We start from the raw sequence: 18,643 nt of genomic DNA on the forward strand, positions 1-18,643 counted from the left end.
AAAGTATCATTTATAAATATTTTCAATATAATTTCATTATTATTTTCAATAACATATATTAATATTGATAATTTACTTAATAATTTATATCAGAATTTAAACGATATTACAAATTTAAAATATAAAATCAATAAAATAATATATGTTCAAGATTTATGTGATAAAATCGATGAAATATCAAAATATTATTATAAACTATATAAAATTTATAATAAATTTCAGAAATTTTGTCAAATTCAATTACTTGCTTTTCTAATGGGTGAGACATTAACTTTAGCTTTTATTTCTTCAACAATCATTTCAACAAAGTTTTCCGGCGATTATTATACAGTTACAAGAATATTTTTGTATATTATATTATTAATTATTTATGGCATACAAATGACAAATCCAATTTTTGTTATAAATACAATAATGGAAAAATCGAAATTAGAATATTGGAAACTTTTCGGCGTATATACAAGTAGAAATTTTCCAGATTTAAATAAAATTGTAAGTTTATAAAATGATAAATTAAGTGTAATTTAATACCCCTTCAATGTTTTAGGAACACACATATTGAAAAATAAAATAATATATTTCAAAGAAAAATTTTGCTTTTTGAAAATTTAGTAATTTTTTCAAGTTTTCAATTACACCTGATTTTTTAGTGGCCAGATAAAATTTTAGGTTCGAGATAGTGGCATACTTTGTGATATTCTATGATGAGACAAGAAACTTTTGTTCTACAGTTTTTGTTTAAAATGTACTTGAAGGACAATAATTTTGATTCTCAGGGATAAAAATTTTAAAATTTTTTAAAGTTTAGATTTCTTAAACTAAAAAAGTTATCAAGGTCAATCAAAGGTAAAATTAAAGGTTGGTGGCTTAATTTGATTAAGAGCTTTTTAAATTGTTTTTTTTTTTTAAAGTATAACAAAAGTTTCGTGCATTGTAATATGTTATGACCCTAAAAAGTATGAAGCCATTATCTAGAACCACCTACGTGTTACAATACCTGGTAAATTGATAGCAACAAAAAAGGTGCAATTGATTAATTCAAAAGTTGTTGTCTAGAATCGTGTCTAGAATGCATGTGTTTAAAATACAATAAAGTTGGGTCAAACCAATGGTTTGCAATGTAGTACTTTTCCCTTTAAAAAGTGAAAAAACTGCTTTTGAAAACAATCCGTGTACTACATTATTAAAATTACTTTCATTCACATACGAAAAAATTTCATGGCAATGGCATGGAAATTACCGTTAGCTTTCTGCATTTATAAAAACTTGGAAAAGCAGTTTCGGGAATGTAAGGTGCCAAAAATTTGAATTTTATAAATTTCTTGAGAAGCGATAGCTTGAGAGGGTAAAAATTTTTTTCTAACGAAATGAACTATTTATTAGTATTTAAAAGCTGCTAAAATTTTAGGCTGCTACAACTTGTAATCTAGAAGAAAAACGTTGTCAAAATTTGGGAAAAAACAAATTTTAGGTAACGGTAAATTTTAGCGGCCATTTCGTTGTTTAAAGTGCAAATGGGAGGAGATAGGTAAAAATTTTCTTCCACGGGAATAAGTTTCTTCTAAAGATCTGTGTATTTATGAAATTTTTTATTTTCAACGTTGTAGAAGTTTCGTAAACATGACCACAGGCGGATGAACGGACGGACAGAGTGAAACTAATAAGCACCTTTTTTCAAATTTTTTATTGGAAAAGTTGTAAAAAATAAATTAATTTTTTTTCAGGTTGAAGGAATGTTTTATAAACATAATTTTGAATCAATTAAGTTTAAGATTTTGAAATATCTTGACATTAATCTGAAGACGATTATTATTTTGGCATCATTTTTTCTTAATTATGGATTCATAATTGGACAATATTATGCAGTTTACATTCAAGAGTTTTCAAAATCTTTTAATTTTACGTTTTACAATGAAACAGATGATTTATTTAATTTCCTATAAAATTAAAATTTTGTTGCAGTTCCTCAAAATGTCATACAAAACTTGTAATAAATAAAATTTTTAAATTTGGAAATTTAGTTTTTATTTGATATTGATAAATGGCCCGCATAAGTTTGCACTCGTCAAACCGATATGTGTGCTTTTCTATTTTATAATTTATTTAGGAATTAGAAAATTTTGATATTTCGTTTGAAAATTTAATTTCTTAATTAAATTATATAAGATTTTTTCTTAATCGTTCCAACTACACATATATACTTAGAATATAATGGCAATGTTGATTGTAGAAGTTCTCTGACCACTTAAATATAAAAAATAAGAAAAATATAAAACATATAAAAAAAGGAAATCAATAAAAAGGAAAAAAATTCCACCCTTTTTAAGAGAAAAATCAAATTGACATAAAATATTACTATAATACATTTGACATGACAACGGTTGACTTGTCTATTAATCAAACTTTCAAGAATCATGAATATGAAATAGATGAAAATGTTAAAGAATTTCTTTAAACCTAATTCAACTTTGAATATTTTATAGACTTTCCTTGCACACACACAAACATTTGAAAATTTATTTATTTTTTCCTTTTTATGAATAAATTTTGTCTATATTGACTAAAAAACATTCTTGCTTTAAATATTTTATTATTATTTTGCGTATTCGATACATTTAGGTATGTATGGAATTTCCAATGTAAAACATTCTTTAGGTTAAAGTTATTCTGACCAAGCTTATATTATTTTCTATTTTATGCTACCTTTCCAACGTTAATTCGAAAGCCTCAGAACGATTTAAATTTCACTTTGGTTAATTTAATTAATTCCTTAATAATATGAAGAATTAAGTAAAACTAAATTTTTGAAGTAACTCATACATATTTCGATCATATCCTTCTCGAATATTTTAGCTTATATTTTCGATTTATTTTTTTGATAAACCGATTTACTATCAGTGTTCCATACGCTTTATTATGTTAAATTTTTTTTGCTAAACTCTAAATATTCGATACGGATTGTCTTGAATGGGTCAAGTGGTTGTAAAATTGAAGTTTCAAAGTGTCGGTTAAAAAGTGTTGACTTATAAGTAATCTTTTAAAAAACGTCATCAAAAGCAAAATTGAAAAACAAAAAGCGAGAGATGATGTGCAAGACAAAGTCTGTTTTGCAACCTATTAAAATTGGTTTTATGCAAGGATCTGTTTTTTTAACCGATGGAAATATAGCACATTAGCAAAAATATACAAATTCAGATGTCGCAATCAAAATTGAATAAAGACGCGGATTTATCCAAACTCTGTCAACATTTACACTCTCTGGGCAGTTGACATTGATAGCATAAAATCTTCTGCTTAGTCAACTAATCATCGTGGCATTATATCAATGAAAAAATTATTTCATTTTTATTATCGTATTATCCTTTGACCCTTGTTGTAATTTAATGCATCTGTGGTGATTATTGTCCCATCGATATATTCAGTAACTCGAAAAAATAGACTTGACCCTGTCAACTCTGTGATACCCTTACGAATTTGTCATTCTATGTGTGAATAAATAAACCATAGTTGACTATAGGAATATATTAATTTATGCAAAATTTCAGTACTGTGTTTTCAATATCTTGTTAGATATGGGCGAACTACTATTGAAGTTGTATGCAGCTTTTATAGTTTCTGAGCTATAGCCAAAAAACTTTTGAAGTTGTATGGCAGCTACCTGAACTACTACCCCAATCATATTCAGTTTAAGTAAGGCTCTGGCATTTACTATAGTAAATTATTTGTGAAAATTTGGTGAACTTAGCTCAATTAGTTTTTAAGTTATCGTTGAGACAGACGGACTGACAAAGCTAAATCGACTCAGAATTTGACACTGATTAAAAACATACACCTGAGTCTATATCTCAGACCATTATTTCTTAGCCATACGTTCGTACGGGTATAGTTACGTAATAAGATCTTTGGTTTTGTTTCGAATTGTTGAATATTATATTTATCGTTATTGTGAGTGGAACCGATTAAAATTTTTCTTAAACACAAGTTATTTCTTGTTGTGGCGTGTGCTCGATTGATTTTGTAGTTTTTCTTTGTTTTTTAAAATAATGGTTAAAGGGGCATATATTTGCATGTACTTCATCCTTAACCGCTTTACCAGAGAGAAGTTAACTTTTAAAATTTAAATTTCGAAACGAAATTTTATTCATGAGAAAAAAAGAAAAGAAGTCAAAGATAAAAATTTTCTTAAAGGATTGGACATGTTTACAAAACTTCTACACCCTTTAAGATGGAAAGTTGAAATTTGATATCTTTACTAGGAATTTATTATCGTGGAAGAAAATTTTTACTTATCTTCTCCCTTTAAAAGTTATAGCCTCCCAAATACCAAAAAACACCATTTTTTTTAATTTTAATTTTAGCAAAAGAATTCTCTCTAAAGTTATCGCCCCTTGAAATTTGTAAAATTTGAATTTTTTTCTTATATTTCCGAAACTTCAAGCTTTTCCTAATTTATATAAATGAAGGGAGGTAACAGTAATTGCCATGCCATTAAAAATATAACTACTTTTCTTAACTTACACATATAAGCCTATTATGTCACCGACTCTTTCAACTTGATTTTTTGGCCTCGTCCGAAATATATGCAAACTTTGAAATTTTTTCGTAAGTGAATAACAGTAATTTTATCAATGTAGATAGATTGTTTTTAAAAACATTGTTTTCTCTTTTTAAATGAAAAAAGTGCTACATTACAAACATTGGTTTGACCCAACTGTATTTTTTATTTTTTTTAAATATTAAAGTATAGGCATAAATATTTTGTAGCGAAGGCAAAAAATAGAGGCGGGATTTATTTTTTGCAAGATAAAAAGAAGAAATGCAAATATGCTACAAAAAGAATATTAAAGGAGATGAAAGAGAGACTATAAATGGATGCTATTTAAAATGTATTTGTATAAAAAAAAATTTTAATGAGTTTAGAAGCATTCAAACGATAAAATTTTCCTAAAAAAAGATAAATCATTTACGCTTTTGATTGAACATTAAAAATATAAGTTGTCACTTAGTGCAAATGAATTACTTAAAATTGATTTAAATTAAATTTTCATATGCATGCATAAAAATTTACTAAAAGTTGTTTCGTTTAAACGTAAGATCTTTTGTTAAAATAGATTTGAGAGCTATATATCAAAGAGATGCTACGAGTATTGGATGAAATTTCTTTATTATAATAAGGTTAAATCAAGCGTAAATTTGAGTAGAATTAATACTTTTTTCACTTTTTAAAAAGGTAAATTATTTTGTTTTATATATAATTTCATTTTAAGGAAAAGGTTTCAATTTGTAGAGTCTAATGCTTTTAACTCACTGATATTATGAATTTGTTCGAAAATTAAGTGTTGAATGTTCTCTTTAATATTAACACCTATCATAACGTTTTGAGTAGGATTTATTTAATAGTTCTATAAAATACTACACTAGTATGAAAAATATATTTAGAGCTGAATTTACGGTATCAAGGATCATAAGCTAATAGAATTACTAGAATGAAGTAATGAACGGAAATATGTAAAGCATAAAAACATAATTCTGTAGATTTTTGTAGATTCTAAGGGAACTGAGTGGGGACAGGAGCATCCCCCAAGCCACCGCAGCCATTCTTGACTTATTGTAGCCACCCCACTCTCCCGTCTATAATATCCCCGTCCCAATCACAAAGCCGGAGATATCCCTAAGGGAGTTGGACAATAGTTCCCGAACACTTAGGGACCCATGTCCAAGACAATTGCGGCGCCGAACAGCCAGTGCCGGACAGTCGCAGAGAATGTGCACGGCGGTCTCATCGCCACCCCCACAAAATCTGCACAGGGGGGAGCCCGACTTCCCCAGCCTGTGCAGGTGGTATTTCACCGGGCAGTGCCCCGTGAAGAAATTCGCAATAGTGCGAACCCGGCTCCTGCTCATCCCCAGCAACTCCGCAGCGAATCCGCCGGAGCACGCCGGAACAAACACCTTCGCATGACGGCACCCTTTCGTGTCCCGCCAGTGACGACTGCATTCCGCCGCGAGTAGGCAGGCAAGCCTGGCCCCCACGGCGGAAGAAGGCAGACCACAGAAAGGCAGCGGCTGCACAAAGGCAGCCCCAGATCCCCTCCGCGCCAACTCATCGGCAACTTCGTTGCCCGCATGGCCACTATGGCCCGGCACCCAAATGAGCATCACTCTGTTTTCCGATGCCAATTCCACAAGTGCAGCAAGGCAGCTCCAGACCAGCTTGGATGTAACCTGAGCTGAACGGAGCGCCAGCAGTGCAGCCCTGCTGTCTGAGAACACATAGATGGTGCGGTTTCTATACCCCCTTTCCAAATTGATTCTCAGACAGATCTCTATTGCATGTATTTCGGCCTGGAACACTGTGCAATACGGGTCAAGGGTTGCATATACACGCGTGTCCGGGCGGACACCGTATACGCCCGAGCCCACACCCGACTCCGTTTTGGATCCGTCCGCATACCACACGCTCGAACCCGACCTAAGTACCGGACCACCCCGATCCCACGTCCATCGATCAGGAAACAGAACCCTGTACTTGTGGTCGAAGTTGTACCGCGGCAGACAGGTATCTGACATGGTTATCCTTAGAATCGGATCGCCCTCAATGAAGTCTCTGTGAGTTCTGTGGGCCAACTTTAGCCCTGCCCCGTCCTCGCCAGAGAGAAGTCGGTAAGTCACCAGCCGAGCTTCCTTCAATATATGGAGGTGCAGTGGCGGCAATCCGATCATCACCTCCAATGCAGCGGTGGGAGCCGTCCGCATCGCCCCGGTCACTCCCAGGCAGGCCAGCCTCTGTAGCTTTTCCAGCTTGGCCCGCACACCCGCCTGCTGAGCTTTACGGCACCATACAATCGACGCATAGGTGACGATGGGCCTAGCAAGGGCCGTATATAGCCACAGTGCTATTCTGGGACTAATTCCCCAGGTCCCCCCGATGAAGCTCCTACACGTCCACAAGGCCGCCGTAGCTCTCCCGATAACTCTATCGATATGGGTATTCCAAGAGAGACGATCATCCAGGGTTACCCCCAGATACTTCACCTCCCTCGAGTAACTAATACGTTCACCAAACAGAATTGGGCTCGTTAATCTGTCCCTGCTTCTGCGTCTGGTGAAGGCGACCAAAGTGCTCTTGCTTGGATTTATATTTAACTCAACGCCTTTGCACCACCTTTCCACAACACGTAAATTTTGCTGTAGAAGATCAGAAATAGTGCTCTCAAATTTTCCCCGCACGACGAAGGCCACATCGTCAGCGTATCCCCAGACACGCGCCCCGGAGCCCCTGAGAGCAGCTATTAGATCATCCACTACAATGGACCACAGGAGGGGCGAAAGAACCCCGCCCTGCGGACATCCTTTTGCAGCGGAGATGAAGAGTATATCGTCAGCTATGGTGGACTTAATAATCCTATCCTGTAGCATCCGATTGACCCATCTGCTAGTCGTCGCATCAATCCCTCGTTTGTGCAACGACTCACAGATGACATGATATGGGGTGTTGTCAAAAGCTCCCTCTATATCAAGGAAGCAGCCAACTGCTACCTCCCGCACTTCCAGTGAGTTTTCAAGGACCGCCACCAGACTCTGCAGAGCGAGTACAGTAGACCTTCCCGACTGATAGGCGTATTGAGATTCATGCAAGGGATTGCTTCCCAGTGCACCGTCCCGTATAAATCTATCAATCACTTTTTCCATTGCTTTCAATAGAAAAGAAGTAAGGCTGATTGGACGGAAAGACCTTGGGTGGTTGCTTGGTCGCTTACCCACCTTCGGAATATACGTCACTTTAGCCACCCTCCATGCCTGAGGGATGTAACCCCACGCATAGCTGGCGCGAAAAATTCCCAACAGTGCTCTAGCGATATGTTGGAAACCCCTCTGCAAAAATGCAGGATATATCCCGTCATCACCAGGAGATTTGAAGGGCCTGAAAGAGAAAACAGCCCATCTAATCCTGCCCATCGTGAAGACTAGACGGGATCGTTGCCAGTCATCCCTCCTGGGCCAGGGTGCCCCCGGTTCGATGACTGCATTTGAGTGATTCCGAAGAATCTCCGAGTCAGGAAAGTGCGTTGACGCCATAAGCTCCAACGTCTGCCTTCCGTTCTCAGTCATGGAGCCATCAGGACGTTCCATTAGGCCCAACCTACTAGCATACTTTTTGGAAAGCACCCTGTGAAGACGCGCACTGCTGGGGAGTTCATCAATGCCCTTGCAGAACGCCCTCCACGAGATTCTCTTCGCTTTCCTAATTTCTTTATTGTATTTTGTGAGTGAGTCCTTATACTCTTCCCACGAACCTGACGCTTTGGCCCTATTGAATAGCTTCCTGGTCTTTAGTCTAAGCCTTGAAAGCTCCTCATTCCACCACGGGCACTTCCTATTGCTCCGCCTCGGCTTAGCACGGCAGCTCCCGTGATAGGCATTAGTAATAGCCGCCGTCAGGGCCTCGCTGGCCAGTTCGATATCCATCACCGTTCTGACAGAAGCAGGAACGGATCTAATCCCATCCATGAGGAGCGTTTCGAATTGACTCCAATCTGTGGATTGGGGCACCCGATATATTTCTTCTGCCAGGCCCCCGGAGACCATGATATCAAACCTAATCTGCCTATGATCGGACATGGATGTCTCATTTGAGACATGCCATCCACCAACCCTACTGCCGATAAATTCAGTGCAAAGGGTGATGTCAAGGACCTCTTCCCTAATTGCATTTATGAATGTCGGCCTATTGCCTTCATTCATAATCATTAATTTATTGCTATATATAAATTCAAGTAGGCACTCACCTCTTTTGTTTATATTGCTGCTTCCCCAGACGGTGTGGTGGGCATTGGCATCACTTCCTATTATAAGTTGGAAGTTCCTCCTTCCACAAAAGTCCACTAGATCCTTCAGTTGCTCGTCCGGGTGGGCACAGTCCCCCGGGAGGTAGGATGAGCAAACAATGAACTCTGTCCAGCCCCCGCAGGACTTCACCTTCACCAACGCAGCTACCTGATCCTTAGAACAGTAATCTGGAATGGGAAAATACGTTAGCTTTTTACTAAACAAGATGCAAGCCCTAGGCCTGCCCCCAGTTGTATTATCATACAATAGCTCACCTGTTAGGCCCTTAACCTGATCCTTCACTATGTAAGGCTCTTGGATAAGGGCGATATCGAGGTGATCCTTCATAAATCTATGAGCCAGAACATCAGTAGATGCCCTAGCATGCTGTAGATTTATTTGGATGCACCTCACAGCCATATTATTTCCTCCGGCTCTTGTCTATGGGCTTTGGCCCTTTAGACAAAGGCTTTACATGAGCCTTACCTCCCATTTTCGCCTTTTTACACATCTTGGTGGGCGCCTGCCCTGCCACAGCCTCTTTTGCCGCCCCAGGTGCCACGCTAGCCCCTGCAACAGCAAATACCGAAGCATTTCCGGGCTTCCCAATGGGCTTGAGCCCTTTTGGTTCCCCCGGGACGCTTGTATTTGGCGTGCTGGTCGATGGTCCTTCCGTTTCCCTTGCCGCCATTTTCGGAGCGACTTCAGGCTTTCCAATGAGTTTTGGCTCTTTTGGTTGGCCTGAAGTGCTCGTCGTTGTCGTTGTCGCGGTGGGCACTGGTTTTTTATTTTGTCCTGCCCTGCCGCCAGCACCTTGAGAGGATTTCCTTCCTTTAACCCGAACGGTAACACGGAAGAAATTCAGGAAAAGTCGGAACTCCGCTTTCCGTAGATCTTCCAATCCGGAATCATCCACGGAAAAGGTGATGGAGCAGCCCCCGTCCTTTTCCTTATCCATCCTCAGCACCCTCCAGGAACTTATCTTGAGGCTGGGATTTTGCTTCCCTATCCTACTTAGAAATTTGTCCCTGGAGAGACTGACGGTTGTCTCGTCCTTTGGTACGTAGGTGACGCAGACATGCTGTTTGGGCATGCTGTCGCCATCCAGTACCACGACATCGCAACCGTCCCAAGGCTTTATCTTCCTGCAGACACTGGTTATCCACTCCCTGGTGTCTTGATTGTTGCATGTTACGGATATCCATCCGTCCCTTTGCAACGCTGCAGTGAATTGTGGATGAGAGTCCACAATCCTATCCATTTCATCCATGATGGCTACTTTGATTTTCCCCATCTGGACTTCGGATAGCCTTTCCTCTGGATGCAGTCTATGAGTGATGGCCACCTTGACCTGTGCTACTGCATCCCGATAAGAAGTCATTTTCGGATTTTGTTGAGGAATGTTCCCAGGGACCTTTTCCTCAACATTGCCCTTCATCGACCTCTTCTTTGAGGGCCCTGCATCAGGGGTGTTGCTTTCCGACCTTTCCCTCTTTTGGGGATGGTCGGCCACAACAACCGATCCGCAGGCCTTCAGCTGTTCCAGCCTTTCCTTCTCGTATCTGCGAGCTTCCTCTGGGGACATGCCATCCCTGATATAAGCCGCGATACGCCGCTTGGATGCACCAGAGAAATATTGTTTTTTTCCCCTGATGTCCAACCTTTTCAGGTCCTCCTCAGTTTTTTGGATAATAGGTCCAAGAGGATCCTGATTATCCGTCTCCATCGGAGGCGAAGCCTTTTCCTCCACTGGCGTGAGTAGGAGTTCCTCCTCTGCGTCAGTTGAGAGAAGCTCTGGTTCCGAAGACCCTTGAGCACTAAGTGGTTGTATGTTGTCCTTAGTGTCGTTGTTGTTGTTGTCACTGTTGTTATTTGTCTTGTTGTTGTTGTTGTTGTTTTCCATTTCTGTCCCACGAGTAGCGCGGGAAAGTAAAGTCACCCATGGCAGAGCCCGGCATACCATGGGAAGGCTCATTCAAACTGGAGGGCGCCTGGTATCCAGAGTCCGCATACTAACGACTAAGCTCCCCCTTAGCCACGCAGTCATCGGCATATGCTGTTCCACCTTGACTTGGGACGCCATAAATATAAACATAATTCTGACTAAAGGGCTAAACATTGGCCAGGCGTAATGAAAAATCCATAACGCGATTGAATTTTCTAATTGGGTCTTCTCTAATTTAAAAAAAAAAGAAAAACTAATTAATCGAAATTATTAATAACCTGTGGAATAGAAATTATTCTTTGGAATCCATTTTTATACCCGTACGAACATATGTTCGAAGGGGATACTAAATTTGCCTTACCGTTTGTAACGCTGAGAAATAACGGTCTTAGATATAGACTCAAGTGTATGTTTTTGATCAGCGTCGAATTCTGAGTTGATTTAGCTTTGTCTGTCCGTCCGTCCGTCCGTTCGTCCCAACGATAACTCAAAAACTAATTGAGCTAAGTTCACCAAATTTTCACAAATGATTTATTGTAGTAAGTTCCAGAACCCTATTTAAATGGGACATGATCGGGGTACCGGTTCGGGTAGCTATATCTCAGAAACTATAAAAGCTATGGTATTGAAATTTCACACGAACGAATATATTAGCAGGGCTAATGTGTCTGATAAAAGTCGTTCAAATTACTTGGCTCCTTCTGGTACCTGCCATACAACTTCAAGTGTTATTTGGCTGTATCTCAGAAACTATAAAAGCTGTAATATTGATATTTCACACAAGCGAATATATTAGTAGGGCCGAAGTGCTTGATAAAATTCGTTAAAATTTTTTGGCTGTTTCGGAAAGCTGCCATACAACTTCAATTGTGGGCATACACAGTATTTTGAAAAACACAGTACTAAATTAAAGTCATTGTCTGTCCCATAGTCAGTTATGGCTTATTTATTCGCACATAGGATAACAAATTCGTACGGGTATCGCAGAGTTGACAAGGTCAACTCTATTTTTTTTCTCGTTTTTAAAGGAATATAAGATTCTCAACAACTCCGAGGTTATTGACAGAAGTTTTCAAATGGAATTTTGTATGAGAGTTTCCCAGGATTTCACATTTACTTTGCATATAAATTTCTAATGTTTCTTTATAAGTATTACTTGATTTGTTTACAATGTTTTCAATTTACAAAATAATCAATCAAACTTTTTAATAATTTCCAATTTTTAAAGAGTTCGCTTTTTACCAGATTTACCCGATGTGAAAGTGTTTTCATGTAAATATGAATGATTGATTACTATTAACACTTTTATTTGCATTTAAATTCATTTTGTTTTTCATTGTATGTATTTTGCTTTTAGGTAAATAAACATTGAATGATAATACAAAGAACACTTTATTGCATATAAAAATAGCTTTTAAGAAAGCATATTTCGCTATACAAAGCTTCTGGTTTCCAAAAAATAGAATCTGAAAGAAGTAGGGTGATTCCGTTTGGTTGCATGTATTCACATAAATATATACATACATACATGTATACCATATGATGTTATGTATATTAAAATCGTGAAATCATAAACATAAGGTTGGTTCAACAGCTGATACGTTTCAATTGTATTTACAAAGCTTTTACATTAAGAAAGCTGAAATTTTGTATGCAAATAGGTCTTTTTTAGAAGCTTCTCCAAAGGCCTACAAAAGTAGTAATTGTCTTCTTCTACTTCGATACAGTATGGTCATGTACAGTTATTGTTTTGTTAAAATTTTTTGTATTATTTTTCTTTTAGACGGCAAGTTGTCTAAAACTATTACATTATAGTAGCTTTCGAAATGAGCTATAAAAAATAGTTCATTGCATTATCGCCTCTCGAAATTAATAAAATTTTAATGTTCAGTGCATTATATTTTCACAACTGCAAGCTTTATGAATGAAAGTTATAATTCATGTAGTACACTGTTTTCAAGAACATTATATCCTGTATAAGGGAAAAGTGCTGCATTAAAAACTAATGGTTTTGTTCAACTTTGTTTACTTTTATTATTATTTGCGTAAGTGTAGTTATTAATACTTTTAACTACAGTGATTAATTATAAAATTCGATAAAAAATTAAATGTCCAAGCCCAATTTCAGTCAAAAACTAAAAAACAATGAAAGTAGTTTTAATTTTAATTTTGTTGAGATCTTGTTGCGAAAGTTTTGCAATTCAAATTAAGCAAACGAAATCAATTTTAAATATAATTGAATTTTCAATACAATCTTATAGAATTGAGACTTTAATTATTTTTGAAAATCAAATTCTGAGCAATAAAAAACAAAATTTCAGTAAAGAATTACATATTGAAAATATTTTATGGAAAATACCAGTTATCTTCAATAATGAGAAATGTCTTCAATAATGAGAAATGTTAAAGCAAAAGAAAATCTAAATAAATTTTTCCTTAATTTAATAATTTTAAGAGACAGAAATGATAACATTTTTAATTTATTTCGAGACTTTACCAGGGGATTCAATGGTGGTTCCAAAACAATTTTAATCATTGCTATTTATAATTTAAGTTTAGATGATATTAATGAAATTTTTAAAAAATTTTGGCTTTTTGGAGTTTTAAATATTGTTGCAATATTTTGGTTAAGTAAAAGTGAAAATTCTATGTATCAAGTGTTTACATATAATCCATTTCCCTTATTCAAACTAATAAATCTAACTACAGAAACTAATATTAATAAATTTTTTCCAAATAAATTATTAAATTTATATGGATACAAGTTAAAAACACAAATAAGGAATGATCCACCAAGAGTAATAATTAAAAAATTAGAATCGGGAGAAGAAATTGTTTTTGGTGGTATGTCTTTAAAATTGTTCAAAGAATTTATTAATTTAAGGAATGCAAGTTTACATGACGTTTTCAATTTAACAAAATTTCAAATTACCGATCCACAGTACAGTGTAAATTGTTTAGAAAAGAAGGAAATAGATATATCACTTGGACCATATCCAATTTCGGATAAATTTGATGAAATAAAATATTCGAAATCAATACGTCATAACATTTACTTACTGATGGTACCAAATCAAATTGAAATTCCCAAATCATTATATTTTGTTATGCCCTTTCATATAGATTTATGGATTACAATATGTATAACAGTTAATAGTTTTGCAATTATTCAATCTATTATTGAATATTTTGCTTTAGGAATATTTGATGTTTCAAAATGGTTCTGCAATATTCTTGACATTATGATTTTAAGTGGAAACTCTTATAAACTTAAATGTGATTCAAACTTAAGAGACCGTTTGATATATCTTTTATATTGGATTTATGGTTTTATAATAACTAATATATATTTGGCTATACTATCAAGTTTTCTTGTAAGTCAAGTATTTGAAAAACAAATTGATTCAATTAATGATATTGAGAGCGCAAATTTAAAAATTATGACATTAGATCAAGAGATAGAATTTTTACACAACGACATAACATTATTTCCAAAATATAATAATCTATTATATCCAGTTGATATGAAAACTTTACACAAAAATCGTTTAATACTAAATAAAAATTATAGTTACACTGTTCCAGAAATTACATCAAATTTATATTTGACTCAACAAAATAAATTAAAAAGACCTCTTATGAAAATTGCAAAAAAAACAACAATTGCACCAATTTTAGTCGGCTATCCTATGCATATTGATAGTCCGTACATGGAATCATTTGAAGATTGCTATACAAGATTAATAGAATCAGGGATTTATGATAAATGGATGTACGGAGACAGTGTTTATGAATCTTTTCAAAGTGAAAATTTCAAATATATTGAAGTTGATGAGAAATACTGGATGCCTATATTAAAATTTGATAATTTTTTATTTCCATTTTATTTATTAATTATTGGAAATAAGATTGCTTTTATAGCTTTGTTATTTGAGCTATTGATATGGAAAATTAATAATGCTGAATTAAAAGATTTTTCGTGATCTAAGTTGGAAAATTCATTGTTAATATATATAATTCATTTATAAATTTATTTTTATTTTAAGTATACAAAATATAAAAAATTATTATTCAATAAAATTTAAAAACAAGTGAAATTAATAATTTATGTTCATTGAAAATATTTTTTCCCACTGATATATAATTTTAATGTGTTTGAGGATTACAAAAAGGACAATTTTTTATCATTTTGAAAGTATTGCGTGACTTATGAATTCTTATGTTATATTTGTACATAAATGTAAACAAGATAATTAAAATGTAATTAAGAACTACAATTTATTAATGATGAATTCACAATGGAGTAACGTAATTATTAAATGTACACAAAATATTAAAAAGTGAAGGAAGCCATATTAAAAATTAATTAAATTAATTTTCCTTTATTTAAGATTTCGTGCAATAATTGGGTTTTTATTATAGTGAGCTTTTTTGTGATAATTTTTTCCAGAAATAGAAGTGATTTTGTTTGTATTTACAAATAAGTTATATGGATATAAGTTTGTTTTTATAAGAATATTTTATAATTTTCATTACAGAACTTTTGCTCTTTATAACATTCCGTCAGCTCTTCAAGCATTTGGGAAATTTTATTTTTTCTCGGATCATAATTACATAAACACGATAAAATTTTGGTTTAAGACAATGGTTTAATGTGTGAATTGAATTTTTAATAACAGAAATGTGAAATAAAATTTAAAAATTTTACTTAATAATTTTTATTGAATTCGATATTAAACAAAAAAAAAATTCATATATAGGTAAGTAAAATGGTGTAAACACTCGTATTAATGTTCCAGTCAGGTGAAAAATATATATTTTTTGTTGACATATTTAAATGGAACGCAATCATATGTTTTAAGTTTTATATAATATATAGCACTAATTAAACTGTGCTGAGAGTATATAAAAGGAAGTAGCTGTAATTGAATATCATTAATTTAAGACTTTAAGTTTTGTAGTTTTCTCATATTTATAATTCAAATAATTAATCGTAATTGAAATGGATATAATGTGTATTTAAACTTTTTAGAACAAAGGTGATTGAATAAAAATTCAAATTGCAAAGCAAAAATCTGATATGTTCAGACTTAACCGCCCGCCATGTGTATTTTCTAGTTAAGTGAAAGTGTTACAGGAGATTATAAAAATGGCTTTTAAACACTTCTTTCCAATTTTTAAGGCATTAGTAAGTTTATACTCCATCAATCTCTTTCGTAAATATGGTAAAAAATGTAAAATCGGCCGCCAGTTTGGTGTCCGAGCCCAGGTCGTTCCAAAAAATGTATATGTTCATTGTTTCAACACTCCAAATTTAAATTTCAAGGAAATCGGTTTAGTTGAACTTGAGATACACGCGTGCACTCACAAACAGATAGACCGACAGAAAAAATCTATTTTAAAACTTTTTTAATTATTCCGTTTTTTTAAATTTAAGGTTTTCACTTGTGATATAGGGGACTTGTAGTAAGTTTTTTTTAATTGCTGATTTTTTACGCTAAGACGTCTCAATCTATGTATGTACAATGAATTGATGTTTTTTAAATTACTTAATTTTTTAAAGTATGTATGTGTATTACTTCAGAAAACCGATTAAATAATCGAAAAAAATATAGAATTCTTAAAAAAAATTAAAATTTCGGTTGAATAAATAGCAAAATGGGTTCCTCTGGCGCCCTCAAAGATGCCAGTGTACATAATGTGTATATAAACCTTGGAAACACGTTAAAAAGACTATATTGTAATGAACACCTTCTGTAGGACACTTCACTGAAATGTAATCAAATCATTTACGTTAATTTTGCTCTCCTGCAAGTTTTTTGTTATTTGTGTGAAAATTATGAAATTTAAACGTTGTAGAAAACGTCACTACAGTCATATTAGGAAATTAACTTTAGTCATAAACTTTTGTTCTACTATTTTTGGCCAAAATGTGCTTGAAGGACGATAAAAACTTAAAAATTCAAAGGTAAAAATTTATAAATTTTGAAAAACCTTTATCCCTTAAAAGCCAATAAAGTTATCAAGATGAACTAAGAACCGAGCCAAATTAAATGTTGGACCGTGACAGGGGCCATCCTTTACGTTTTTAAAGAACATAATAACATTAATTAGATGGTTTTGCTTATATTATAACGATTTCGTTTTTAAAATATTACTATTTTAACACCGTTTTTTAGCACTTTTCCAAAAAAAATTTTGAAAAAAAAATGCTTATTAGTTTCACTCTGCACGTCTCTCCGTCCGTCTGTCCGTCAGTCCGTCCGTCCGTCTATAAAGCTAATATTTCATACGTACATAGATCTTTACCGTAGAAGAAACTTTTTACCCCTCTAAAAGTTATAGGCCCTCAAAGACCAAAAAATGCCATTTTTTGACTACTTATTTTAAGGAAGGAGGAAAGCATGAATGCTACTAACATGCCATTCCCTGGTAACCCATAGTTAGTTATGTGTTTTACCACAAAAACCTCCTCCTTATATTCTGATACCAGTTCTCTTAAACCAACCATCAAATTTTCTTTAATATAGATTGAAAGAGATTCAATGCTCCTCGATTTGGTGAAGCGCATTTTGCGCTAAATCAGAAGGGAAAGCCCTCTTTAGCCTTCTGGAAAAATTACGGATAACAAGGAGCCGACAGGCCTCTACGTAGACATGTTGCTCCAGACGAACTCTATTCCTCACTGCCCTTTCATGAATTTTGTCAACTACACATGGAATCTTTAGATCTCTTTGCAAATATTCATTTCGCACATACCAAGGAGCATCCACCATATTCCGCTAAACCCTATTCTGGAACGTTTGTATTCGCTGGACATTTATTTGTTTATTTGTTTGGCACATCCCCACAACTGGATACCATTCAACCAAACCGGTTTAATAATTTGGTTATAGAGCAGGGTCTTATTCTGTATCGGCAACCTTGAATCGCGACCTTGGAGCCAATACGTTTCTTTATATTTTAATTCTGCCTTTTTCTTTTTAACATCCAGTGTCATTCCTAGATATTTTGCCGCATTTTCCTGCGCAACATTTACCACATTTTAATGAACACGTGGGGGTTTACAAGAACTTTATTTGTAAAATTTGTTAAGACTTAGTTTCATTTACTTTTATTTTCCATTTCTTGGTCCAAGCATCAAAACTATTGCTTGCTTGCTGGAACTTTCTTGCGGCGCCGTCAATATTTGATGCTACTGCCATAATAGCAGTATTGTCAGCATATGTAGCCACAATTGTGTTTTCTATTTGAGGCACATCTCTCGTAAGGAGTAGATATAGTATTGGACCCAAAATACTGCCCTGAGGCACACCTGCTCTTATTTCTCTAAGTGTGGAATAGTCCCCCTCCTGTTGGACTCTAAATAATCTGTCGGTTAAATAAGAACAGAGAATATCTACATATTGCCTTGGTAATATATCTTCTAACTTGTATATTAATCCTTCGTGCCAAACCCTGTCAAAAGGCTGTGCCAAAATTGCCAAAATAACTCTTCTCTTTTACTTTTTATTATATTCAGTATTTTTCTTGGGTAAGTCATACCCACGCATTTATACTCATGTTGTTTTGTATTATTCCAGGTAGCGCTTTGTATGATTTTATTAAAATTCTCCACCACAGAATTTAAATCATCTTGGGTTTATATTTTGACTCTTAAGTTTATTTTATTCTCCATCTCTATCTAGTTTTAAAGAAAACTAGTCCAGTCAGTGGATTTATGAATTAACATAGGTTTATTTTGTTTCTTGGTAACTGTCTCAGTTAAATTTAATATAATTGCAGAATAATCCGAATCCAAATCATAGTTATCTTTTAAACTAATGAAATTTGGCGAGATTTTCTTGACAAGAAAGAAGTGTAGCAGAT

The 18,643-nt window shown here is 34.5% G+C and overlaps 1 protein-coding gene across 1 annotated transcript; it reads left to right on the forward strand.

Moving 5' to 3' along the window:
* Positions 1-414: 414 nt before the first annotated feature.
* Positions 415-14,757, forward strand: LOC129605883 (uncharacterized). The gene is made up of 5 exons (XM_055515881.1): positions 415-492; positions 13,540-13,930; positions 13,973-14,344; positions 14,453-14,578; positions 14,696-14,757. Exons 1-5 carry the CDS (start codon positions 415-417, stop codon positions 14,755-14,757), a joined length of 1,029 nt encoding a protein of 342 aa, XP_055371856.1.
* Positions 14,758-18,643: the final 3,886 nt, after the last annotated feature.

The sequence above is a fragment of the Condylostylus longicornis genome, unplaced genomic scaffold (genome assembly GCF_029603195.1).
Source record: "Condylostylus longicornis isolate FDR11 unplaced genomic scaffold, ASM2960319v2 ptg000016l, whole genome shotgun sequence".
NCBI lineage: Eukaryota > Metazoa > Arthropoda > Insecta > Diptera > Dolichopodidae > Condylostylus > Condylostylus longicornis.